The 23426-nt window shown below is 47.9% G+C and overlaps 1 protein-coding gene across 5 annotated transcripts in view; it reads right to left on the bottom strand.

Annotated features, from left to right (window-relative positions):
- The window catches only part of DPP6 (dipeptidyl peptidase like 6), an 846041-nt gene that overhangs the window by 394197 nt on the left and 428418 nt on the right, over positions 1–23426 (bottom strand). Inside the window, exon 1 of one of the 5 annotated variants that reach the window (XM_032483044.1) lies at positions 21097–21487. The exons of the other annotated variants lie outside the window; for them this stretch is intronic. Within the exon in view, the coding sequence (XP_032338935.1) occupies positions 21097–21153 (57 nt within the window). The 5' untranslated portion in view covers positions 21154–21487. Of the gene's footprint in view, positions 1–21096; positions 21488–23426 lie in introns of those variants that run through there. 5 annotated transcript variants of the gene reach the window in all.

The following is a 23426-nucleotide window of genomic DNA, read 5'->3' on the forward strand; positions in this document are numbered from 1 at the left end:
CTGCGCTTGCATTTCCTCTTGTGGAAAATGGAGACAGCAGATGCCATCCCAGGAGCCTGGGAGGACCAGCCGCCTGTGAGAGCTGAGTGACCCTAAAAGGTTCCCCACAACGTCACTTAGCAGCATGGTGTCCACATCTGTTAAAACTCAGAACATTCATCGAAGACACAACCTCCTGCCTGGCTGAGAAAAGGGCCTGCTGGGCCAGAAAACACTCACACGGCTGCTACGGAGTCCGGAGCCTGGGGTAACGACCATGACGCAGGGAGAGATGGGAGACAGACGGGTTCTATTCGGAAGAACCTGGAAGGGAAGGGCACACCCTGGGATACCCATGGTCAGAGGGGATGACAAAGCTGCAGCTTAGTTCTGACAGAGACAGTGAAAAGCAAAGGGAAAGGCACACAGAAGTACGCCAGCATTAAGCTGAGCCTGCACTGACGGGGCAAAAGGGGAGAAGAACTCATTGGGAAACGTAAGTTTTTCTAACTGAGGGACCGCTGATGCACAGTATCATGTTAGTTTCAGGTGTACAACATAGTCATTCAAAATTTTTAGATTATACTTCATTTAAAGTTATTATAAAATGTTGACTATATTCTCGATTCTGCACAATATATCCTTGTAGTTTATTTATTTTATACACAGTAGTTTGTACCTCTTAATCCTCTATCCCTGTCTTGCCCCCACCTTCCCTCTCCCCACTGGTCACCACTAGTTTGTTCTCTACATTTGTGACTCTGTTTATGTTTTGTTATGTTCATTCATTTATTTTTTAGATTCTACATATAAGTGGTAACATATGGTATTTATCTTTCTCTGTCTGACTTATTTCACTGAGCCTAATACCCTCCAGGTCTATCCATGTTGTTGCAAATGGCAGAATTTCATTCCTTTTTATGGCTGAGTAGTATTCCATGAAAATAGACCATTTTCTCACACCATGTACAAAAATAAACTCCAAACTGATTAAAGACCTAAATGTAAGACCAGAAATCATAAAACTCCCAGCAGAAAACACAGGCAGAACACTTTGACATAAATTGTAGCAGTATTTTTTTGGATCTGTCTCCTAAGGCAAAGGAAACAAAAGTAAAAATAAACAAATGGAAACTAATTAAACTTAAAAGCTTTTCCAAGGCAAAGGAAACCATCAACAAAATGAAAAGACAACCCACTGAATGAGAGAAAATGTTTGCAAATGATGAGACCGATATAGGGGTTAATATCTAAAATATATTAGCAGCTCCTACAAGTTAATATAAAAAAAAACCCTTATTAAAAAATCGGCAGATCTGAATAGACATTTTTTCCAAAGAAGACATACAGAGGGTCAACAGGCACAGGAAAAGATGCTCAACATCACTAATCATCAGAGAAACGCACATCAAATCCAACATGAGGTGCCACGCACACCTGTCAGAGCGGCGATCAGCAAAAAGATCACAAATAGCCAGTGTTGGCGAGGATGCGTGGAAAAGAGAGCCTTTGCACACTGTTGGCAGGGATGCAATTTAGTGCAACCACTTTGGAAAACTGTATGGAAGCTCCTCAAAAAACTAAAAATAGAACCACTGTCTGATCCAATAATTCCACTCCTGGGTGTGTATCTGAAGAAAACAAAAACACGAATGTGAAAAGACACACGTGCCCCAGTGTTCACAGCAGCATTATGCACAATAGCCAAGACATGGAAGCAACCTGAGCGCCTGTCAACGGATGACTGGGTAAAGAGGTGGTATATATTGTGTGTGTGTGTCTGTGTGTACACACGCACACAACAGTATACACACACACACACAATAGCAAACACAATTTTTATAACATATTTGAAACGTAGTTAACCAAGCAAAGAGGGATTGCAATGTCTAGCGTAGGGACAGACAGATCCCCAAGCCACCGGCTACGTAGGTGGAAGGTGCCTGTGAATGAGAAGGGACGCAGGACGTGTTGCAGCAAAGCCTGCCTTAACCAACCCCTAGGACGTTTCCAAATGGGAGAGAACATGTCCCATTTCTTTCATGGAGCCCGGCCCACTTAACCCTCCGTTCAAGGCTCTGAACTGACTGAAGAAATGACACAGTGTATTTATTCTGTCCTCCTGCCCTCACTGTCCTCTTAACTGTAAGTGGAAAATACGAGGACGTGTGTATACAGCTTCTGTGCATTTGTTATACACGGTTTGTGTGAAGTTTTAACCGGTAAGTACCTCGCTCGTACCTCTCAATAGCCTTCACCCGCAGCAAACCCATCAAACCTCCGACACAATGAAATCAAACCGGCTTTATCTGTTCCCAGCTTCACCTCGCTCAGATCACCCAAACATCACTAGCCCGCAGGTGCCAGCTAAGAGGGAAGCCCAGAACTGTCACGGAAATAACAGCAACACTAGAGACAGCGGCCTTCGCCCTCCTCCCAGCGGCCTATGGCTCACAGACGACGATGCGGACGCTCACCCCTGTGAGCACGCGGGCGCAGGAGCTCGGGGACACGCGTCGCATCACTCCGGGCGCCCTCCACCCGGAGGGAGAGAGGAGCCGCCCACCTCCACGAGGGACGGCAAACGGGCCAGCAGGCCTGCGCGGCTGGGGGACCAAAGGCAGCGAGGGCTCGGCAGAAATCAGATGATGATGAAAACGGACATGTACCTTTTGTGTAGAGCTTGACAAAAGCATCCGTCACCAAGCTCGGAGCGCGCCACAGACACGGGTCAAAAGCCTGGTGGCAGCTGGACCCGCCACACGCCATCATCCAGCCGAACACTCTTTTTACCAAGCCCTCATTTCTACAGCCTTTTGTGCAAAATAGCTTCCTTCCCTTCCTTCCTTTTTAATACAAACTACGGAGTTTTAGCTTTAGGCTAACTGTGCCAGTTTAAAGAACAGTCCACAACACTCCAAGAGAGACGTTCGCAGCAGAGTCATCTTGAGAAAGGGAATCCTGGAAAGGAAACAACACCCTTTGGGTTTACTGCCATGCTCACAGCAAGCCCCACGCTTAAGCTACTTCATCAGCTTTTTCAAGATGTGTCTGGAATGGCATCTTCTTCATTATTCCTTTTCCCCAAACAGGGCTAACGGCCTCATTCTTCCCCGCAAGCAGGCTGGCTTCCACGATGAGCTACACACCAGGAGCTCTGATCACAGTGACACCATCTTGGTTTGTGTGGAATGAACGTTTCCACATGTCACCTGACTGGATTTTTGCATGGCTCTGAAACCAGGCTGCTAACGTCACAGTCGTGTGACGTTAAGGACAGGCATTTGAAGTAAGCATATTAAGCCACCGTGTGTGTGATGTTTATTGCCTATGAAAACCCCTCTCTGCACTTCCCTCCTCACAGCAGATACCCAGTGAACGCCGCCCCCGCCCTGGGCGCCCCCGGACTAGGAAGTCTCTGTTCCACCCTGTGCTGCTGTGGCTTCGTGACTCTACTTTGATTCCCCTGCCGCAGGAAACTGCTACCCTCCTGCAGGCGGGGCCTAGGCTTCCCACGGTTTGGACTCTGCCACGTCGCCTGTCACAGCTGGAAAATGAATTATTAAGCGAGATTCTCTTCAAGACACAGAACATAACAGGTACAAAGTTTCAGAACAAATGAAAATCGCTTTCCTTCTGTTGCGGGCCCTTCTGCTTTGTAGGTGTCTTGTTAACGTGTCAGAACAGGGAGGGGGTGGGGACAGAAATAGAGATTTATCAGATCGTGCTTATTCTGCCCAAAGAAGAACTGGCAGGAGGAGGGGACCAGCTGTTCGGCTCCTCCGCACCTCAAATGCTTGTCCTTCAATTGACACACAGACGCACTGCACCCTAATGTACGGGAGCGTCTGACGTCCACGTGCTGACAGTTCTGTATCACAGTTGAGGGTGCGGGACCCCAGCACCTCTGTCCCAAGACAAGGGGACAGGTCTGCAGATGGACATGTGGCGTTAGCCAGGCCAGGCGGAGACCTTCCATGCACCTCCCTGGCTGGGGACGATGGGGAGGGGACAGCTCTCTCCTAGGGGCTGAGCCAGGAGGTGCGGTGGGGGAAACTGTCGGCAGATGAGGGGCAAGAGGGTCTACAGAAGAGCAGCTGCTGATTCCTCACCCTCTGCATCCCCGTATCATCAACCCTGGGAGCTTTCCAATAAACTTCACTTCTGCTTAAAGCAAACAAGGTCCACAGGCTGCCGTCTGCAGAGGAGGCAAGAACGATGACTAAACCCCCTGCACACGGACATCTCCCACTTGCAACCTTCAACAGTGCCTGGTGAGCAGCGATAATGAAGCAATGGAAGAACAAAACAAAACAAGACCTTCACCTGCCCAACTCCCTCTCTCAACCCCTCCTCAACTGACTGAGGCTGCGCCTTACCCCGGGGCCAGGGCTCATCTTAAGGAGGGTAGAAAGCAGGGTTCTGTGCAATCGTAACGCTGTTTTTTGGTGAAAGTTAATTCAGGCTGCAAGTTGTAAATTCTCTCAACGCAGAGAACAATGCCTAGCACACGATCAGAACTTGCTGAATTCAATGTTCTTATACTTCCTCTTGGTCCGCTGTGTCCGGAAGTGAGCCTGACACCTAGCGGACGCCCAGCAGGTGCACACGCTGGGTGAGCACTACTTCTTTTCTGCTAGTCCTCCGTAAATACTGATACAGGGAGAACATCACTTTTCCTGAAGCTTTAGAAAATGACCACATCTGCCAATGTAAGTGCGAAACGCAAACACAATGAGCCAACGTTTCTCTTCACGATATGGACCTTAGATACAGTTTGTTACTTGGGGGTGAATCCTTTCATTTTACTGTAGAATTAAAGATATTAGAGGATATGGGGCAATTTACAGAAAGCAAGTGCCGTACAGAGCTGCTGCCCAAACGCCAGACACGAGCCACAGATGGAGCTTTGGCACTTAAACGTGGCCAGTCCAAACGGACATGTGCTGTCGGTGTAAAACACACACCCAACTTCAAAGAGTTGGTATGAACAAAAAATGTAAAAGATTTTTCGTTAATAATTTTGTCTGTTGGTTTCATGTTGGAATAATAAAATGCTGGGTTAAATAAAACATACTATAAAATTAATTCCATCTATTTCTTGTAATCGTATGTGGCTACTAAATTTTTTTTAAATTGTACACATGGCTTGCACTGCCTCCTTATTAAAGCACTGGTGTTTGCCTGTTGCACGAATACACAGGAGAATTATTACTCTATTCCAGACATTACAACATACAGAGGGAAAGTAGGAGTTTTATCTTTGTCTTTGGAAATAAAAATTCCACCTGACTGAGAGCAAAAACAATTTGAGGGCAAAAAAGTGCTTTATTTTAATCCTTACCTCAAAATAGGCTTTGTCTTTTTACATGAAACAATCATCAGCTATAATTTTTGTTTTTAAAAAGGAATCAGGGAGCTTGTTGAGGGAATTCATGATGACAAGTGCTCCAGAGAGACTGCACCCGGGCGATTCTGGGCTGTTTATACTTGATTACTTTCCTCTGACACGACTAGCCTCCCTGCCTGGCTGCAAGGCTTAGGAACCAAGCACAGATCAGCCCACAGCACCAACCAGCATCCATCCCAACCGAAGGGGCGGGGGCAGCGGGGGCAGCTTGGGGGTGGCAGGACTGACGTGCGTGCATATGCTCGCGTCTCCCACAGCAGTGACTGCAGCTGTCAACAGAGAAGAGACCCCACGTCTCTGAGACAGTCCACTGCACGCAAGCCTTCTCTCTTCTCTCCAACATATAAGCCCATGCGTCTGGCTAGGAAAAAGTGATAGCAGATTGTTAACTTAATCAGCCCCCAAAGAAAGGAAATAATAGCCCCTGATGAACGAGGGGCCAGAACCACATCTCTCCTCCCCCAACTTGCAGGTTATAACTTACCGTCCGTGGGTGATTTCCAGTTCTGCCGCAATCAGTCTTAACTGGGGTGCTTCCACCCACCCAACAAAAATCAGTCAAGGGATTTATTCTTCCAGTAAGTGAACAAACTTTGTCCACGGGCCTCCAGGGACGTGACCCCTAGCTTTCTGGTCTGGTGGCCAGGAGGTCTAGGGGGGCGGGGAGACATAAGGAGTCCAGGAAAGAGTGTGGTTAAAAAGTATCTAATTGATTTGCGGCTTAATAATTTTCCCCCAAATCTCTCTCATTATTCTTAAATTCACTGCACCTTTTTATAGGGTAATATAAGAAAATCAATTGACATTCCTATACATGGAAAGGGCGTGCAAAACAAGGATAAATACTGAGTCCCATATTATTAAAAACTCTTCACATGTTTCTAAATAAAACTACATAATTACAGTCTGGGAATGTTTTCAAATCCAGTTAACGGGTGATTTGTGGCTAGAAGTAAGGGCTCTCTAACAAAGGAGAATTCATACAATTTTTCTCCTAAAATTCAAGACACCGGATTAGCTCGGAAACTCCTCCAGAATTAAAAAGTATTGCTAAGTCCCGAACTTCCAATGTGTCCCTCCACCCAAAGAACATGAGAGGGGATGTATGTGTAACTGAATCACTATTCTGTGCACGAGAAATTAACACAACACTGTAAACCAGCGAGACTTCAATTTGAAAAAAAAAAAAGAATTGGAAGTTTCTTTCACGACATTAAGATCTCAGTGAAAAACACACACAAGTTTAGTATTTCCTTTCGTTGGTACTCCTTTGATGAGAACATCTTGTGCAGTCTGCAGAAAAAGCACAGGCCAGCCTTTCGTGCAGTGATCTTTATTTTCTGCAGTGTTTTTCTTAAATTCAATTACTGTCTGTTACTTTAAGTATAATTTCCTCCTCGTTCAAGCAATGACAACACAATTATACAAATCTAAAAGTTTCAACAGGGATATTTCACCACAGAAGTAAACTAATAAAAAAAATTCAAATCATATATCCACTCATTACAAGGACCGTAATTCTTCAGAAACCAAGTTCAGTCATCTTAAAACCTGGCGACACTGCAAGATTTTAGTAACTTTAAAGCAGAGTCTACTTTGCAGGTAAAATTGCACCCATGAGTTGCTATCACATTCACGTTCATGGCAGTGTCACCAGGGAACTAAGCTGGATAAGCATCCGAGCTGCAAGCACATGTCTGACAACTAATAAACCACAACTTAGCGTCAAGCACCTTAATGTAACTATTCAAGCCACACGCCCGCGTGAATTTGACAGTGTCAGAAACTGCAGACTAACTGCTTGCAATGCATCTTATTAGCTATGCAACTTCAAGCACAACAGCAGGTAAGGAAAAGTAAAGCACTTCACTCAACGCAGCAAACACACCTCACAGGATGTAAACCTCTGCATCCATTCGGCGGCTTCTCCCCTCCAGCTGGCCTGTTCCGGGGCCGCGGAGACCATGAAAACGTGGACCCAACTCTCATGACTGCATCATGTCTCCACCCCTCTACGTGGCACGTACCACAACCACACAGCAGCAATATTCACATCTGTCATCTGTCAGACACTCGGTCAGTGCGGGAACTGAGGTCGCCCAAAGGGTCCAAGCCGCCTGCGGGTGAGTGCCAGGGCTGCACTTTAAGCTCAGGCCTACAGGAATCCAAGGCTCCTTCCCCTAAGCCCCCTCCCCACAACCTCCTTGGCTCCATAAACCAAAGGTTCACAGCTTCATCGTGTCTTCTTCAGAGGTGCTGCATCCTGTCCCCGCACTGGAAATCACCCTCAACCCTGCACGGCCCCAGGGGCAACGAGGCTGGCAGGTGCGCGCCCTGCCCAGGCCTCCCGGCCTGCGGACCGTGATGCACGGGCCCTTTTCTTACTGAAGTGTGGTTGATCTACACACAGTACTGTGCTAGCCTCAGCGATTCAGTTACACACATATATTCCTTTCCATTGTAGGTTGTCACAAGGTACTGAATGCAGTTCCCTGTGCTGTACGGGAGGAGCTTGTTGTTTATCCATTTTGTATATAGCAGTTTGCAGCTGCTAATCCCGAACTCCTAATTTACCCCTCCCCTCCTTCCCTCTTTGATGACTGTGAGTTTGTTATCTGTGTCTGTGAGTCTCTTTCTGTTTTGTAAATAATTTCATTTGTGTCATTGTTTTTAGATTCCAACCATGAGTGATGTTATATGGTATGTGTCTTTCTCTGACTTACTTCACTCCAGACAGATGCCCAGGAGTAGGGTTGCTGGATCATATAGTAACTCTATTCTCAGTTTTTTAAGGAATCTCCAGTTTTCCATAACGGCTGCACCAAATTACACTCCCACCAAGCGTGTAGGAGGGTCCCCTTCTCTCCACACCCTCTGCAGCATTTACTCTTTATGGCCATTTTAATGATGGCTATTTTGACCGGTGTGAGGCGATGCCTCACTATGGCTTTAATTGCATTTCCCTTGTAATCAGCAACACTGAGCATCTCTCCACGTGCCTGCTGGCCGTCTGGATGTCTTCTTTGGAGAAACGTCTCCTCACGTCTTCCGCCCACTTTGCGATTGGTTGATCCACCTTCTTCCTTGTTTCCTGAAAGCACTTCTCCCACCTGAGTCTCAGAGCTGCAGCTCAAAGGTCCGAGTCCACTTCCCCTGCATCCGGGGGAAGGGGCGCAATTGGGATCTTACCGTCTTTTCATCACAGCAAGTCGCTTCTGTGGTTGAAAGAGGCTCGGTGCTTCTGACTCAGCAAGAAGGGCCCGCGGTGCCGCGCACAGGCCCCTCTCCAGCCGGGCCCCAGTCTCTCACCAGCTGGCCTTCCTGTTTACCGACCCAGCTGGTAAATGCAGGCTGTTCACTCACTGCGCGGAGGAGCCACGGCAAGACAGGACGCCCGCGCGTGACCCGCAGCCGCGGCAGGGACGCCGCTTCTGAGGCTGAGAAATGGGTCCAGGCAGGTCAGGTGGGGTGGAATTTGGGGAAAGGAAAAGCAGTAACGAGACTCGGAGCGTCAGGGAAGGAGGGTGACGTGTTCGTCCAGGGGACTGGGGTTTACTTTCCTCTAGGAAATGCACTTGCTGAGTGAATAAAACCACGGACCCCCGACCTGGGGCTCGCTCCCGGGAGGAGGCTGGCGGGGAGGGCGCGCGCCCTTCCTTCACCGCCTCACTCCGCACACAGGCCCACGCGGGCGCCGCGCTCGGTGCGGGAGACACGCAAGGCGCAGGCCCGTGCTGCGTGTCAGGGAAACTCCAAAAGGCTCCACGCTGAAGTCCCGAGATCCTCACGTGGAAGGAGCCTGAGTCGAGCCTGCCCCAATGGGGGACGAGCACAGGCCCGGGGTCATCCCGCTGGGCCCGGGGCAGCTCTGGGGGCGAGAAGCGACCCCTGCCCCGAGGCGTGCGGGCTGGCTCTCAGCTAGAGCTGCTGTCGAGGGACCTCGGTCCACACCCCCTAGTTTTGCCTTCTAGAGTAGCCCAGAAAATGAAAAGATCGAAATCCTACCACTTCTCCTAATATTTGACAGTTCCTCAAATGAAAGACACACTTCCTTCAACTTCCCTTTCCACTTTCCTCACCCGACATGGCTCACAGACCCTTCAGCCACCACTTCTGGGGTACCAGACCCATTTTTCCCTGACCCTCCACGCCCAGCCCCACCCCAGCCCCTCCCCTATGCAGTGAGCGCTTTGACTGCACCCAGACGGGACCGCTACTCAGTCAGTATCTGCACAAGGACTGAGCAGTGAGCATCGTATCTGCCAATGATCTTCAGACCCTGCTGGTTTCTGCAAGACCCCATTAAAGGGACAGACACGCAACCTGCAGTCTACTTGCAAACCCGGGGGCTTCTGTGAGCCTCACGTGATCAAGAGACGGTCGGATTTTTCCTGGTGAGCCGCTCCACGGCTTTCATCAGACCCTCAGAAGGGGTCTGTGCAACTGGATGAAGAAGTTGTGGTACCTATATACAACGGAATACTACTCAGCCATGAAAAAAGAATGAAATAATGCCATTGGCTGTAACAGGGATGGACCTGGAGATTATCATGCTAAGTGAAGTAAGTCAGACAGAGACAAGTATCATGATATCACTTATATGTGGAATCTAAAAAATGACATGAATGAACTTATTATAAACCAGAAAGAGACTCACAGACATAGAAAACAAACTATGGTTAAAAAGAGGGAAAGGGGGAAAGGGATAAATTAGAAGTTTAGGATTTGCAGATTAATATTACTATATATAAAACAGATATACAACAAGGATTTACCATACAGCACAGGGAACTACATTCAATATTTTGTGATAACCTATAATGGAAAAGAACTGGAAAGAGAACACACATATATATATGTATACACACACATACATAACTGAATCATTACGTTGTACACCAGAAGCTAACACAACACTGTAAATCAACTATACTTCAATTAAAAAAAAATCACAGAAAAAAAGACGGATCTGAAATCCAAGGGTAGTGATCGACACTGTCGGTTCACTTTAAGCTCGTGAACTAATGAAATTTCCAAATGTTTCAACGTCCGAACGCCTGCGGGTCCAAGTCCCCGCACGCACAGGCGTTAGGCTGGGGCTCCTCCTCTTTCACACTCATCTCCCCACACCTGTTGTGTAACTACCACCTTTGAAGCTATTTAAGGGTAAGAGGAGATGGAAATTACCCACTGCACACTTCCAGCGCAAGCAGAATTTATTCATTGTTGCTTACTTGGAAAAAATGGTGGAGAAAAACATTTATTATATCTTCATTTTTTTCTCTTGTTTCCAAAGCAACTCATTAAATAACTAATTAAATAAGAAAAGTTGCTATGAAAAACCAAATGCCTCCTGGGATGGTGCCACCAAACGAAGAAAGAGCTACAACTCCTGCACGATGTGAAGACAGAGAACAGCGGTCAACCCCTCACTGCCCCAAGCCTGTACCTTTGTCAGCTGATCTGCAGACAAGAGTTTTTCAGTGCATATATAATACTTATTTCTTTTATTTCCTGTGCCATTTCCAGTTAATGTCAGTTTTTGTGTTAATCTCTTCAGTATATAACTTTTACCACATCTCACCTGGGATTGCTTGCTTTGGAGCAAAAAAAAAAAAGGGGGGGGGTTTGCAGTCCTGAATCTGCAGTTTGTCTGCTGTGTGATTTTGGTAATTTACTTAACCTCTCTGAGCCTTACTGCCTCCTGTGTAACATTCTACTGCTGAATTAGATGTCTGGTTTGAAAGCCGTGCTCCCAGCTGCTCTGGGGCTCTGCTGGGATGTCCCTGGGTGTCCCTAAGGAAGTGCTGTCACCTCTTTCACATGTTGGGTTTGGCTTATTTAATTTGGGGAATAGGTTTCTGTTAAGAAAACAAAAGTCCAAAAATCTCTGGGCAGGATGGTCTATGAAACGCCTTAAAAGTCCAACATTCTATGATTTCATAAAACAGCCACTGTTAGAATGGACACACAAGCCTCCGCCAAATGCTGAAAGCAACAAGAGCCGTTCACATGTCAACGCCATGCCAGCACACAAAGGAAGTGCTCACTCGACAGCAGTTTGAAATCTCCACGCTAGGAACAGTGTTCTGTGCTTCACAAATACAGTGTAATGGGCATTCTCTCCAGATGTGGACACAGACCAGATTGGCCCAAGGTCCCTCAGCTAGGAGCGGGGACCTGGGATCAGAAGTCAGAGGCATCCATGCCCACGCCCACGTGTGCTCTTCCAACCCCCGGGAAAAAGAGCGACTGGCGAGGTCAAGGCAGAATACCCCACCCCTTGCCCCACCCTGCCTTTGTAATGAGCAGGTCAAATTAATGGAATGCATTAAGGGAGCTCTGAGGCATTAAGGCGCTAGGATTTTTAATAATAAAACAGCGCTTACCTGCCGAAGTTCTCTTACTGGTTAATCTCATTCTCTACCTGTGTACCATGTGACCTGGTACTGGTGGAAGCCAGTGTTTATTCTGCTTTTCAAAATCATAGCCAAAAATTCCAATTGTCCTGAGTCTTAAAAATATCTCAGGCTATTTCAAGAAATAGTGCATGTACGTATCTCTACATCTATCTATCTATCTATCTATCTATCTATCTATATCTATCTATCTATGTACACACATATTTGTGTGTGTGTGCGTGTGTGAGTGTAACCATTAAGCCCTAAAATATTTTGTTGCTTCTAAGTAAACTTGAACTTTACTGGGGACATCACAAACCCCTTTAGCTCGCAGCGCCCTTTCCAGCCCATCAGACACGCCTGGATGACAGAATCCCTCCCCCCACAAAGTGTTATCCTGATGTCCAAGTCATTCTCCCAGTTGCACACATTCCTCCCCAAACCCCCTTCTACTGAGCAGGATTCCATTCTGTGAAGTTCCGTTTTCCTCCCTTTCTTCGAGAATTGGCCTGACCCTGCTCTGCTTCCCCCTGCAACCCTTCCCACGCCACCGTGTCAGCACGCCCGGTTTCCCCAAGTCGCCTCCCAGCACAGAGCGCTCAGCCGACCCCCAGGTCTGGATGGCACAGCTGGGAAGGTCTCCCCACCTCCAGCTGCTCCACCCAGCCCTCCTCGCCGGCGATGCCTCTCCCCTGACAGTGCGCCTGCTAATCAAAGAGAAACCTTCCTCTGAGCCAGCATCTGTCCACAAAGCACAGGGGGTATTAGGTAGCTATTAAAATTTAAAAATATGTTTACTTGCCTCTCCTATCCAGGGATCCAATTTAAGATACAAAGTACGTGCTATAATTCTAAGAGTTCCCTGAGTGAACACAGTAACAACCTCAAATATTCTAACAAGAAGAATAAAAATCGCCTCTTCAAAAACAGAGAAGTAAAATTTCTCTCATTAATTTTAAAACAGACATCACCATCATTCAAGGACATCTCTGTTGTCTATTTCTACAAGAGAAACGAAATGGATGGCCATTATTCAAAAGTCCACAAACGATAAATGCTGGAAGGGGTGTGGAGAAAAGGCAGCCCTCCTGCACTGCTAGTGGGGATGTACTTTGGTGTAGCTGTTATAGAAAACAGTATGGAGATTCCTCAAAAGACTAAAAATAGACTTACCATCCAGCAATCCCACTCCTGGGGACATATCCAGAAGGAACCCTAATTCAAAAAGATACATGCACTGCAATGCTCATAGCAGCACTACTTATAATAGCCAAGACATGGAAACAACCTAAATGTGCATCGACAGATGACTGGATAAAGAAGCTGTGGTAGATTTATACAATGGAATACTACTCGGTCATAAAAAAGAATGAAATAATGCCATTTGCAGCAACATGGATGGACCTGGAGACCATCACTTTAAGTGAAGTAAGCCAGGAAGAGAAAGAAAAATGCCATATGATATCATGTATATGTGGAATCTGAAAAAAAAGAAAGACAAATGAACTTATTTACAAAACAGAAGCAGACTCACAGACATAGAAAACAAACTTATGGCTACCGAGGGGGGAAAAGGGTGGGAAGGGATAAATTGGGAATTTGATATTTGCAGATACTAACTAATATACATAAAATAGGTGAACGACAAGGTCCCACTATATAGCACAGGGAACTAAATTCAATACCTTACAGTAACTTATAGTGAAAAAGAATATGAAAATGAATATACGTATGTTCATGTATGACTGAAGCAATGTGCTGTACGCCCGGAATTGACACAACATGGTAAACTGATTGTACTGCAATAAAAATACACATATACAAAAAAAAGAAAAGAAAACAAAGGGGATAGATTTCAAATTCTTTGGTCTGATGCTCATGTCAGTCTGGGTTGAGTCTAACCTTCCAAGGACACAGACTCCCATCACTGTCAAGAGGAACCACAGGAGTAGGTCGGAAGACAGACTCTGAACTTTGAAAACATTCTGAAAGAGCCCCACCCACCATGGTTTCCCATTTCAATCAGCAGACCATGCGGGGGCCTCGCGGTCCCGTCTCCCACCTCCACACACAGGCGTGCACGCTGACATTTTTCAGAAGCCTGTGTTCCAGATTAACAATGGAACAGCCTGAGATGATGCTCCGAGTCTCATGTGCTTTCTGATGGGAAAGCAGTTTCTAGTTCTGGCAGGAGAAACTAAATCTCTCTAACAATTGACCAGATCCTAGTAAGGGAATAACACAATAACACAAAATAACAGAAAATTCTCTTATCAAGACTTTATTATATCACTAAGGTGTTTCGTAAAGTCGCTAGCAGAGGACTGCATCCCAAATCCAAGGGCATCCCAGCCACCACTGCTAAAAATAGACAGGCAGCACTGTGGACGAGGGCCCACGGCACTGGCTCAACGCCTGTGCCGAGGCAACGCTTCCTAGGAGGGGACTGCTGCAAGCTTCAATTCCATCACCACTAAATCCTCCTGGGACTGGAAGCTGAACACAGAACAGCAGCTGCTCTCTGGTCCTCGCCAGTCGCAGGACCTGCTCCATGTAAATGCAGAATTCACAGAACTGACCAGATACCACGAACCAGCAGTGGTTTAAGGGGTGCCATGACTGTGCTCACTGTGACCGCTCCTTAAGTTTCCATTCATGATTGTGACTAAACACCACAGGTTTTTTTTCTTTGATCAACTCTGTCGGAAGTTTGTGCCAGAAATTTCAACCATTAGTAATTCCACTGGGTCTCATCACCAACTGCTGTTGTTAAAATTGCAGATGCTCTCAAGGAAAGTGATGCATTACACTGACTTTATACATTTTTCAGTGGTTGGATTTGTCTCAGTCATTGAGCAAGGCCAGGTGGAATCACATTGAGAAGGTTTGATAAAAAGTCAACTATGGACAAATATTGGTACCTTATAGGTACCAGTGACAACTAAAGGCCAATCGGGATTGACAGATGACTGGATAAAGGAGTTGTGGTATGTTTATGCAAGGGAACACTACTCAGCCATAAAACAAAAATAAAAGAAGGCCATTTGCTACAACATGGATGCACCTGGAGATCGTCTTTCTAAGTGAAGTAAGCCAGAAAGAGAAAGAAAAATACCACATGATATCATTTATATGTGGAATCTAAAAAAAAAAAGATACAAATGAACTTATTTACAAAACAGAAACAGACTCACAGGCATAGAAAACAAACTTATGGTTACCAGGGGGAAATGGGCTGGGAAGGGATAAACTGGGAGTTTGAGATTTGCAGATACAAACTACTACATATAGAATAGATAAACAAGTTTATAGTGTATAGCTCAGGGTACTGCATTTCATATCTTGTAGTAACCTATAATGAAGAAGACTATGAAAATGAATATACGTATATATACATATGACTGAACTATTACGCTGTACACCAGGAATTGACACAACATTGTAAACTGATTATATTTCAATGAAAAAAGGGAAAAAATTTTTAATTTTAAAAAAGGATAAATGACCCCATATTCTGAATTTTTTAAAAAAGGCCCATTAGGGACATGGCGGTAAAGAGTTCTGGAGAGTAAACGGCAGATGGGGGAAGGACTGAGAACAAACTTTCTGGACTGATCACTTTATCTGGGCTATTTTAAAAATTCCTTTCCACCCCTCCCCTCTTTCATTCATTTCCCCACTTCAAGGAACACAGGATGCCCAAGTCAGGAAGGACCCGGGAATGTCTCTCATGAAGAATTACAACAAACAGGATTTAGGCTGAAATTCCACTCAATTACATGGTTATCCACTCCCACGCTTTAAGGCCACAAAGTAACCAAACCCACATGTGAAATAAAAACCTTTTAGCTCATCCTGCCTTTCCAAACAATGTTCGAATCAAGAACGCACAACCTCCACTCATCTGGTATTTTCAAAGCAAGGACCTCCACCCAGCACTGATCTCTAAAAGCTTACAGAGAATCGCTTCTTCCCCAAGTTATACTCTTTTCCTCGATTTTTAGAACTCGATCGACAGACTCATTCTGTCTTCTCTCTCTCTCAACGAGAGAGGGTGAAAAATGTCTACGGCAAAACCAAATCAGTTAATGCCAAATGCCGGCATGGCTCATTTCCATAAAAGATAACAAAGCTACAACTGCCAATAAGGCGGGAACACGGGGACTGCTCATCCCTGCAAGTGCTCAGCATCTGAGCCTCCCCCACAGACATGCTGGAGCTGAAGGTGTTTTGGTGATGGTTAATAGAAAGCATTCTCCAACCCTCTAGGTCCCCCGGGTTTCCTCTGCGGAGCATTTGAAGGTCCTGGCTAAGCCTTCTACGGTAACTCCAAGTCCTAGAAATGAAGGGCTGGATGAAATTCAGTGGAATGTTGATGCAACACAACAAAACATGTTCAATGCACAGAGAAGGCATCTTTCAGGAAGAAAACTCAGCTGCTTTCCACTTGTTTCGAATTTGGGCTGTGTATACAGCCAGTCTGGGGTTGTCTGGGTTTTTGTTTCGTCAAGTGACACTTGCTAACTGACTGCTTTTAACACATCCCGTGACTTGCATCCCAGAAGAGTGGGAACTACCTGTGGACACCCGAGCACACAGATGATGGCTTCAGGCCAGTGTCTGCTTCATGGCTGTGCTGTTCTCTCTGGTGACGAGGCTACACAGCCTCATCTAAGAAAAGCATCACGCCAGCCCCCTCCTTCCTCTCCTCAAAGACGTCGCACAGCTCTCCCCCGCGCCCCTCAGCTGCCGGCTCCACCCGGCAGCTCCAGGCACTGAGCTCTGGCTCTGAACCTGCTCCCTCTACAGGACAGATCTCCCCTCAGACCCTTCGCACACCAACCCCTTCTGCAGGCAAGGAGCTTCTCTCCCTCTCCCTGCTCTGGAAGTCGAGGAGTCCGAGATGAATTTCAAGACAATCTTAAGAAGCCATCATCCCTCTTCTTCGCCCAGTTCCTTCGAGTCTCCTTTTTATCCAGAGTCTTGGCTAAGTCAGCCCGTGGGCAGAACATGATTTAATTTACACCCGGACAATTTCTGCATCCATCGTGGGAACTAACGCAGCACATCGTGAGACTTTCTGAGTCATGAAAGGACCACGGCTCCTGCTGAAAGGCTCATGAAGACGTCATGTTTGCGCTTCCTAACACTGAATTTGTCTTCTGGTTCTTCTTCTTCCCCTTCCTCCTCCTCTCAGCCCCCCTTCTCTTCTTAACACCACCGCTGCCTCCACCGCAGGTACCTCTCATTGCCTTTTCCTTTGACGCGGTTACATAAAAAATTTAACTCCCATGATGATCAAAGCCAGATCCTCTGCCTCAATATGTAATTTTACCACTGAAAGAAGCAACACGGTCTAACGCAAAGAGGACTGGCCTGGGAAAGTCAGCAGTCATCACCTTTGTATCCTACCCTCGTTCCAAATTCTAAGCTCCATGCGTTTTAATGTTCACTTCATAGCTGTTTATAAAATTTTATTCACTTCAGAAAACTCTTCTGCAAAGGCATGGTTATTACAAAGGTCCAGGTAAATAATCCAACCTACCAGTCAGCAGCAGGTCCTGGGGCCCATAATTTAACAGGAGAATAGACACACTGGGGCAATCTTAAGTCCTTATGTATTAGGACTTGTGTAGCTTGGAGAAAACAGAGAAGCAACAAAAAGTAATTGTTACATATAGAAGGACCGTCAGACCCACTGGCATTCAGATCTAGGAAGTCATAGAGGCGGTGAACTTGACATTCAGCAGAAGACCCAAGTCGGCCCACAGAACACAGAATATTTCTGAATGGGAAGAGGCTTTTTTGAAGACCTTTTAAGAAAAGGCATATTCTTATTTAACTGCGAGATCCCCCAGCCAAAGAGGGTGGACTAGGTCACGTGATGCACTTACGAAGTCTTTTCCAACCATGATTTTGATGCATGGGGTCTGCCTCTGTGTGTGTCTGTGTGTGTGTGAACAAACCCCCCACCAACACATACAGATACAGAATCTGCCACTAAAAACTCCTCCCTGCTCAATATTTGAGGAAAAAAATGGTCACGGCTGACAGAAGCAAGGAGAATGCTTTCTGTCTCCTCTTACTCCCCACGGCATCCCTGATCACCACTTTTCCATTTTGGCATTTGAAACGAGGACAGTATATTTTAAAATAAATTTATGCTTTAATGTATTTTCAGGGGGAAAAAAAAATCCCTTCCTTTGTTTCTCTAAGGAAAGATCTAGTTTGTTTGTGAGAATACACTAAATTTAAACCAAATTGGCCTCAGCCTTTTCAACTTCACCTCACAGGCTGACCTCTGGGCACATGGCGAAGCTGGGGGCAGGCCAGTGTGGACTCCACGACCGACAAGCCTCTGTAACATCTGATGGGCCTCAGAGCCAAAGGAGGGATTTAATTCATTCCGCTTAAAAGAGATACTGTGTCCAAACATCTTTGAGTTTTCATATTTCATTTAAAAATAATTCTTAGCATCTCCAAAGAGAGGGAGTAAGGCCTTTAGATGTCTCTTCTCCATTTTATTTCAATGTTCATACAGTATCATTTAAAAAAATTCTTTCTACAGAGTCATCTATTTTTAGTACATATTTTAGAAAACAAATTGGAAAAACTTGGCAATCTCTAATTCATAGGTAAAAATCGTTTGATTTTTTTTCATTAATCTGCAGTAATCCTCAGCATGTAAAAGTTATTTCCAGCCACCACCCACGTGCCTGGTTCCCAACTACCAAGGCAGGTAAGAAACTGTACTACGCCTGTGTTAGCTTGCTAAGAACTAAGGGGTAGTCTGCAGGAACCAAAGAATTTTAAAGACTGTTCAAAACAAGTCTCAGGCTACATTAAATGGAAATCCTCGGTAATGCTAAGAGTTTCAACCAAGGAACAAGGTCTGGTGAGTTGGCGGCAGCCATTAAGTTATTAGCACAATCAAATGATCCCCAACTTAAAAACCAAAGCAAACCACAAACCAGCATGTGTCTCTTTCTCTCTCGTTAAAAAAAAAAAAAAAAGAAAAAAAAGGAAGCATGTTGCTACCAGCCTAGGAAAGGGGCCATCCCCAAAGCTTCATTAGAAACAAGGGAGCAATATGTGTAGAATTGGAGGATGTGTTCAGAGCTCAGCAGCCTACGCACAGAGAGAGTTTGTGTCTCTTGAAAACTGACCGATAAGGGAGGAGGAAGAAGCAGTCTACATGAGCTGTGTTACCCGCCGCTCTGTGCTTGGAGCAGTTTGCTAAGACCACGGCCAGCGCCCCCTACAGGCGTGTCGGCTTTAGATGTGCCGTCTCCGACCTCCGTCCCACTCTGCCTCTGCTCCCGGCCCTGCTGCTGGCCTCCTCTTTGCTGGACGTCACAGGGCAGGCTCTGAGGCCCTCTGCCAGGGACCGCAATTCTCACGTCCCTCTGGGAGCAGGGGAAAGGGCCCTCCCAGCTGCATGGGACGGGACAGCGGCTTCTGGACGTCCCACCTGCTCCCTGAGACCACGCACCCCTGGTCTTCAGTGTCAGGCCAGCTGAAGTCTTCCACGATTTCAGCAGGTTCAAGCGTAAGGCGCTTCCCATGATCAAAAGGTATAAAATCAAATGAGAGCCTGTATACGTCCTCCCAAACCCACACCCTGGTTAACCATTTCCACTCTCCTGGCAGGTGAGGGTATCAGGCAAAATGAGAGCAAGCTGAGCAGAGCCACGGACCTCCTTCCACGTAACACAGACCCGGCTTCTGCGTGCCTGCCCTTGGGCTTAGCACTGTGCTCTCTCCCCAGTCACTGCTCCTGTCCCATGGTCGGAACTGCCACCTGAGTCCTCGCCGGAGCCTGGAAGCCCAGGGCAGGTCTATTTCCTAGCTAGTGAGGAGGAGATCTGTATTACAAGGAAGCCCAGGCAGTTACAGGATGCTAACTCGGCATGGACACTTTGCTTTCGTGAACAAATATCCTGTAGAATATTTTAAAGGAGGAGGGCTTGCCTTGCCCACCGAGAACCCCCGTGTTCATGCTGCCCAGAGCATGAGCCCTCACACGAGCCTGCCCACTGCACAGAAGAACCCCTGCATTTCCACATTTACAGAATCTTCTTCCCAGAAGACGTGAAACTGTATCTAAGTTCTTTAAATGATGATGATACAGCTAATAAGATGGTCTCATTTTTTAATGGGAAAATGGACTTCAAGGAAATGACCCCAAAAAGGCAGCTTGCAAGAAAAACAGATCCAAAGTTGTCTTCATAAGGTCTCTGAATAGTTGAGGATGGGATGTCACGCAATGTCCCTAGAGAGGCTCTCTGCCTTCCTGAACTCTAGAGGGGCCCCCTATCTTTGCCCCAATCCCAGCAAGGGACTGCTCACAACACCCCTAAAATAAGCAGGGAAGGTCAGCCCCCGCTGCTGATTCACGAGGCCTGAGGAGGCTGCTCTGTGAATCCACTGGTGTCTCCCAGGGTCTATTTTAATGATCTGCCGAGGAGAACTAAGCAGCGATTAAAAAAGATAAGAACCCTCAAGATCTTCTGAGAAGGGAATTACAGTATAACAGCCTGCTGGTTTCCCTCAACTCCCGAGTCTGCAGACACTGGGCCCTTCAGGCCACCTGCTGTCATATGGGGACACCAATGCAATCCTTGCCACCCTTGCCAGACCTCCAAGGCCTGCTACTGCTCAGCTGGGGCCCCACTGGGTCCCCACGGTGCCTCCTCTGGCTTTTCTAGCTGGGAGAGTGTGTACTCTCCAAATGCCAGGATGAACAGCAGCGACCTGGTAATACCTTCAGAAATAGTTTTAAAAGGAGGAAAAGGGACACAGGTATCCAAAAAAAGTCCTTTCAGCACAGCTCATAAGTCTTCTTTCGACTTGTGTTAGGACCAGAGCAAAGTCCTGCTGGAAAGTCAGAATAAACGGAATATTAAATGGAACATTTTGGGGGGTGGGGTTTAGCCACCTCCTCCATCCCCCTCCCCCAAATTACAAAGTAGTTGAAACCTCCACAGCAGACGGGCTGAATTCTGCAGCTCTGAGAGAGGCCTTTGTCCGGAGGTCCCTTTACTTCAAGTTCACCTCGGCAGATGCTCCCTGTGGCTGTGCATTACTGATGGACCAAGGGTCTTTCAAAAATAGAAGTGGGGGAGAGGACAAAGGCAGACCCCAGCACACACTCAGCACTTCATTTCTCGGGCCAGCTCCGTGGCTCAGGTGGCCACAGTCATGCGAATACTAAATCACTCAACACACACACACACACACACCCGCGGGCGCGCACGCACACACACGCACACCGAGACCCGGGAACACTCCCTAAAGCAGCATTACCTGCTCCTGCTGCTGCACGGATTTCCCTGAAGCATTTGGCTCCTTGGCTGTAGTCATGATCTCCTGTCCGGGGTGCACAGCGGCCCGGGGGCCGGTGCGATCTGCCGGGCAGTTTGGGGCCACCAGGGTCTAGTCGGCGGGAGGACTAGGATTTAGTCCATACTTCCGAAATCACACGGCTACTGGGGGAGGATGGGGGAGGGCGCGGGGGAGGCCAGCCTAGTTTTCTCTTTCAATGCAAAGAGCGGAGCGCGGATCCGAAGAGGGGAGATGCTGCGGCTCAGCGGGGCTTCTCCAATTAGCAACGGCCTCTGCAATCGCCACAGAAACAATGATAACTGCTTAGCAACCTGCAAGTGGCGGCGCGGTGCAGGAAGGGGACCCGAGCGATGCGCGCCGCTCCCGCCCGCCTCCCGCGGCGCACGGCGCATGCTCGGCCGGCGGGCAGGGGAGGGGACTGGGGAGGGGGCGCCGGCGGGAGGGGGCGCCGGGAGCGGCGGGGACGCGGGCGGGGCGTGGCTACAGCCCCGGGAACCGGACGCCAACCTGCGCAGGGGGCCGGAGCTGCGCCCCCGCAGCAGTGCTGCCAGCAGGCGCGCCCGGGCAGGGGGCCGCTACGGGGGCCACAGGGCGAGGGGCTTTGTTCCTCTCCTCTGCCAAGTGCCCGGCGGCGTTTGAGGAGGAAGGTGCTCCATGCGCACCAAAGAATGGCTTCCCTTCTGTTTGCCCGGGGTGCGGGGTTTGCAGGAACGCTAGCCATCGAAACCTTGGCCTTTATTTTAAATAAATTGAGAGAACTTATTATGTTCCATCCTTTCACTCAAAGAAGCTTCTTTTTCTTTTTGAAAATCAACCAGGACCTCAAGGGTGTCTGTTGGTTAAGAGAAAAAAAAGAGAAAGAGAGAGAGAAGCCCATGGACTGACCTTACAGGAACTCAAGGGCTCCCGCCGAGTCCTGGGCACAAGGAGAACGCAGGGACAGAGGTGGCCTCCTGCCCTCCCTGCCGGATGTCCCTGCTGCCTTGCTGGGACCCGAGCACCGCTGCTCCCGCCCTGCCGCTGCCCCTGGCTGGACACGAGTTATAGGCGGAGGAGAAACGCAGTGTGGAGACTGCGTCCGGCTTGACCAGCTGGTAGCTTGCAGGTGGGAACACCTGTGCCTTCCAGAACCCGGGGCGCTCCGGGCGCAGAGGCCTTCTGCGGCCCCTCTGCGTTGCCAGTGCACTTCCTCGTGGAGAGGAGGCAGAGGAGATACGCTTCCAGTTACCAGTGTTTAACAGAAGACTTCCCTTTGTTCCGCTCCTTCCCAGGGCCCCCCCGACCCCCGTCATCTTACAAGAACAAACACACACCAGCAAAAGCCAAGGCATCGTGTCCCTTCCTGGCGTTGACAGTTGAGTCCAGACAGTGTTGCCTGGTCACCTTGACGGCAGCCTGAACCAAATTCTAAGTATCTATCTGGCGCAGATTCCCAAAGCTCAGGACGGGCATCTGGGAGCCTGCCTGGCTTGGCCGAGAGTGCAGAAAAAAAAAAAAAAACCAAAAACAAAAACAAAAAACCCGTGCGAAATCCCCGCCACCGGCTCAGGCTCTGGCTCCTGCTGCGTCCGCCTGGTATTCAGACTTCCCCGCTGGGTGGGGAGTTTCCGGGGTGGCTCCCTGCATCTGTGGCCTGCTACGGGAGAGTCTAAAGCAAGGGTTACCACCTGGGTGGGCTGGACTGAGTGCGCCAGGCCACACAGACCCCCAGGGGAGTCGCTGTGCAGTGTTGCTCCTGAGGGAAAGATGCAGCCACTGCAGCAAGAGGTCCCCAAGCAAAGCTGCCATCCAGGCCCCCGCAGCAAAGACTCAGAAAGGAGACCTGGGCAGTGAGATGAGCAGCACCCCTCCCCTGGTACACCTGGACCACAGCAGCCCCCGGGGACTTTGGTGATGGGTAAGACCAGTAGCCCCTGCAGCAAAATGATTCATTCCTGAGCACCTAGAACTGGTCTGTCCTTCAGAGTTCCCTCTTCAATTAAAACCCATTTTAACATCTGTTAACATCTCCGGAAGGACCCACTGCTAACTCACGGGGTCCATGAACACCGCCCAGGACTGATACCCAAGGGCAAAGACACCAGCGGGAAAGGGAGAGAAGCAAAGGGAAACAGGACCCGCCTGCTCAGCTGGCTCCCTGGGTCCAACCAAGTCGGCGGGGCCCCAGGGTGCTCAGCTGTGTCCGGTGGGGAGTGATCTGAAACCCTTCGGGCACTTCTATTTGACTTCTCAGTAAAGACCTTAAGTGTTACTCTACATCGAAAATGAATATGGGTAGAATGCAAAGTTTA

This window comes from Camelus ferus, chromosome 7 (genome assembly GCF_009834535.1).
Source record: "Camelus ferus isolate YT-003-E chromosome 7, BCGSAC_Cfer_1.0, whole genome shotgun sequence".
Taxonomy (NCBI): domain Eukaryota; kingdom Metazoa; phylum Chordata; class Mammalia; order Artiodactyla; family Camelidae; genus Camelus; species Camelus ferus.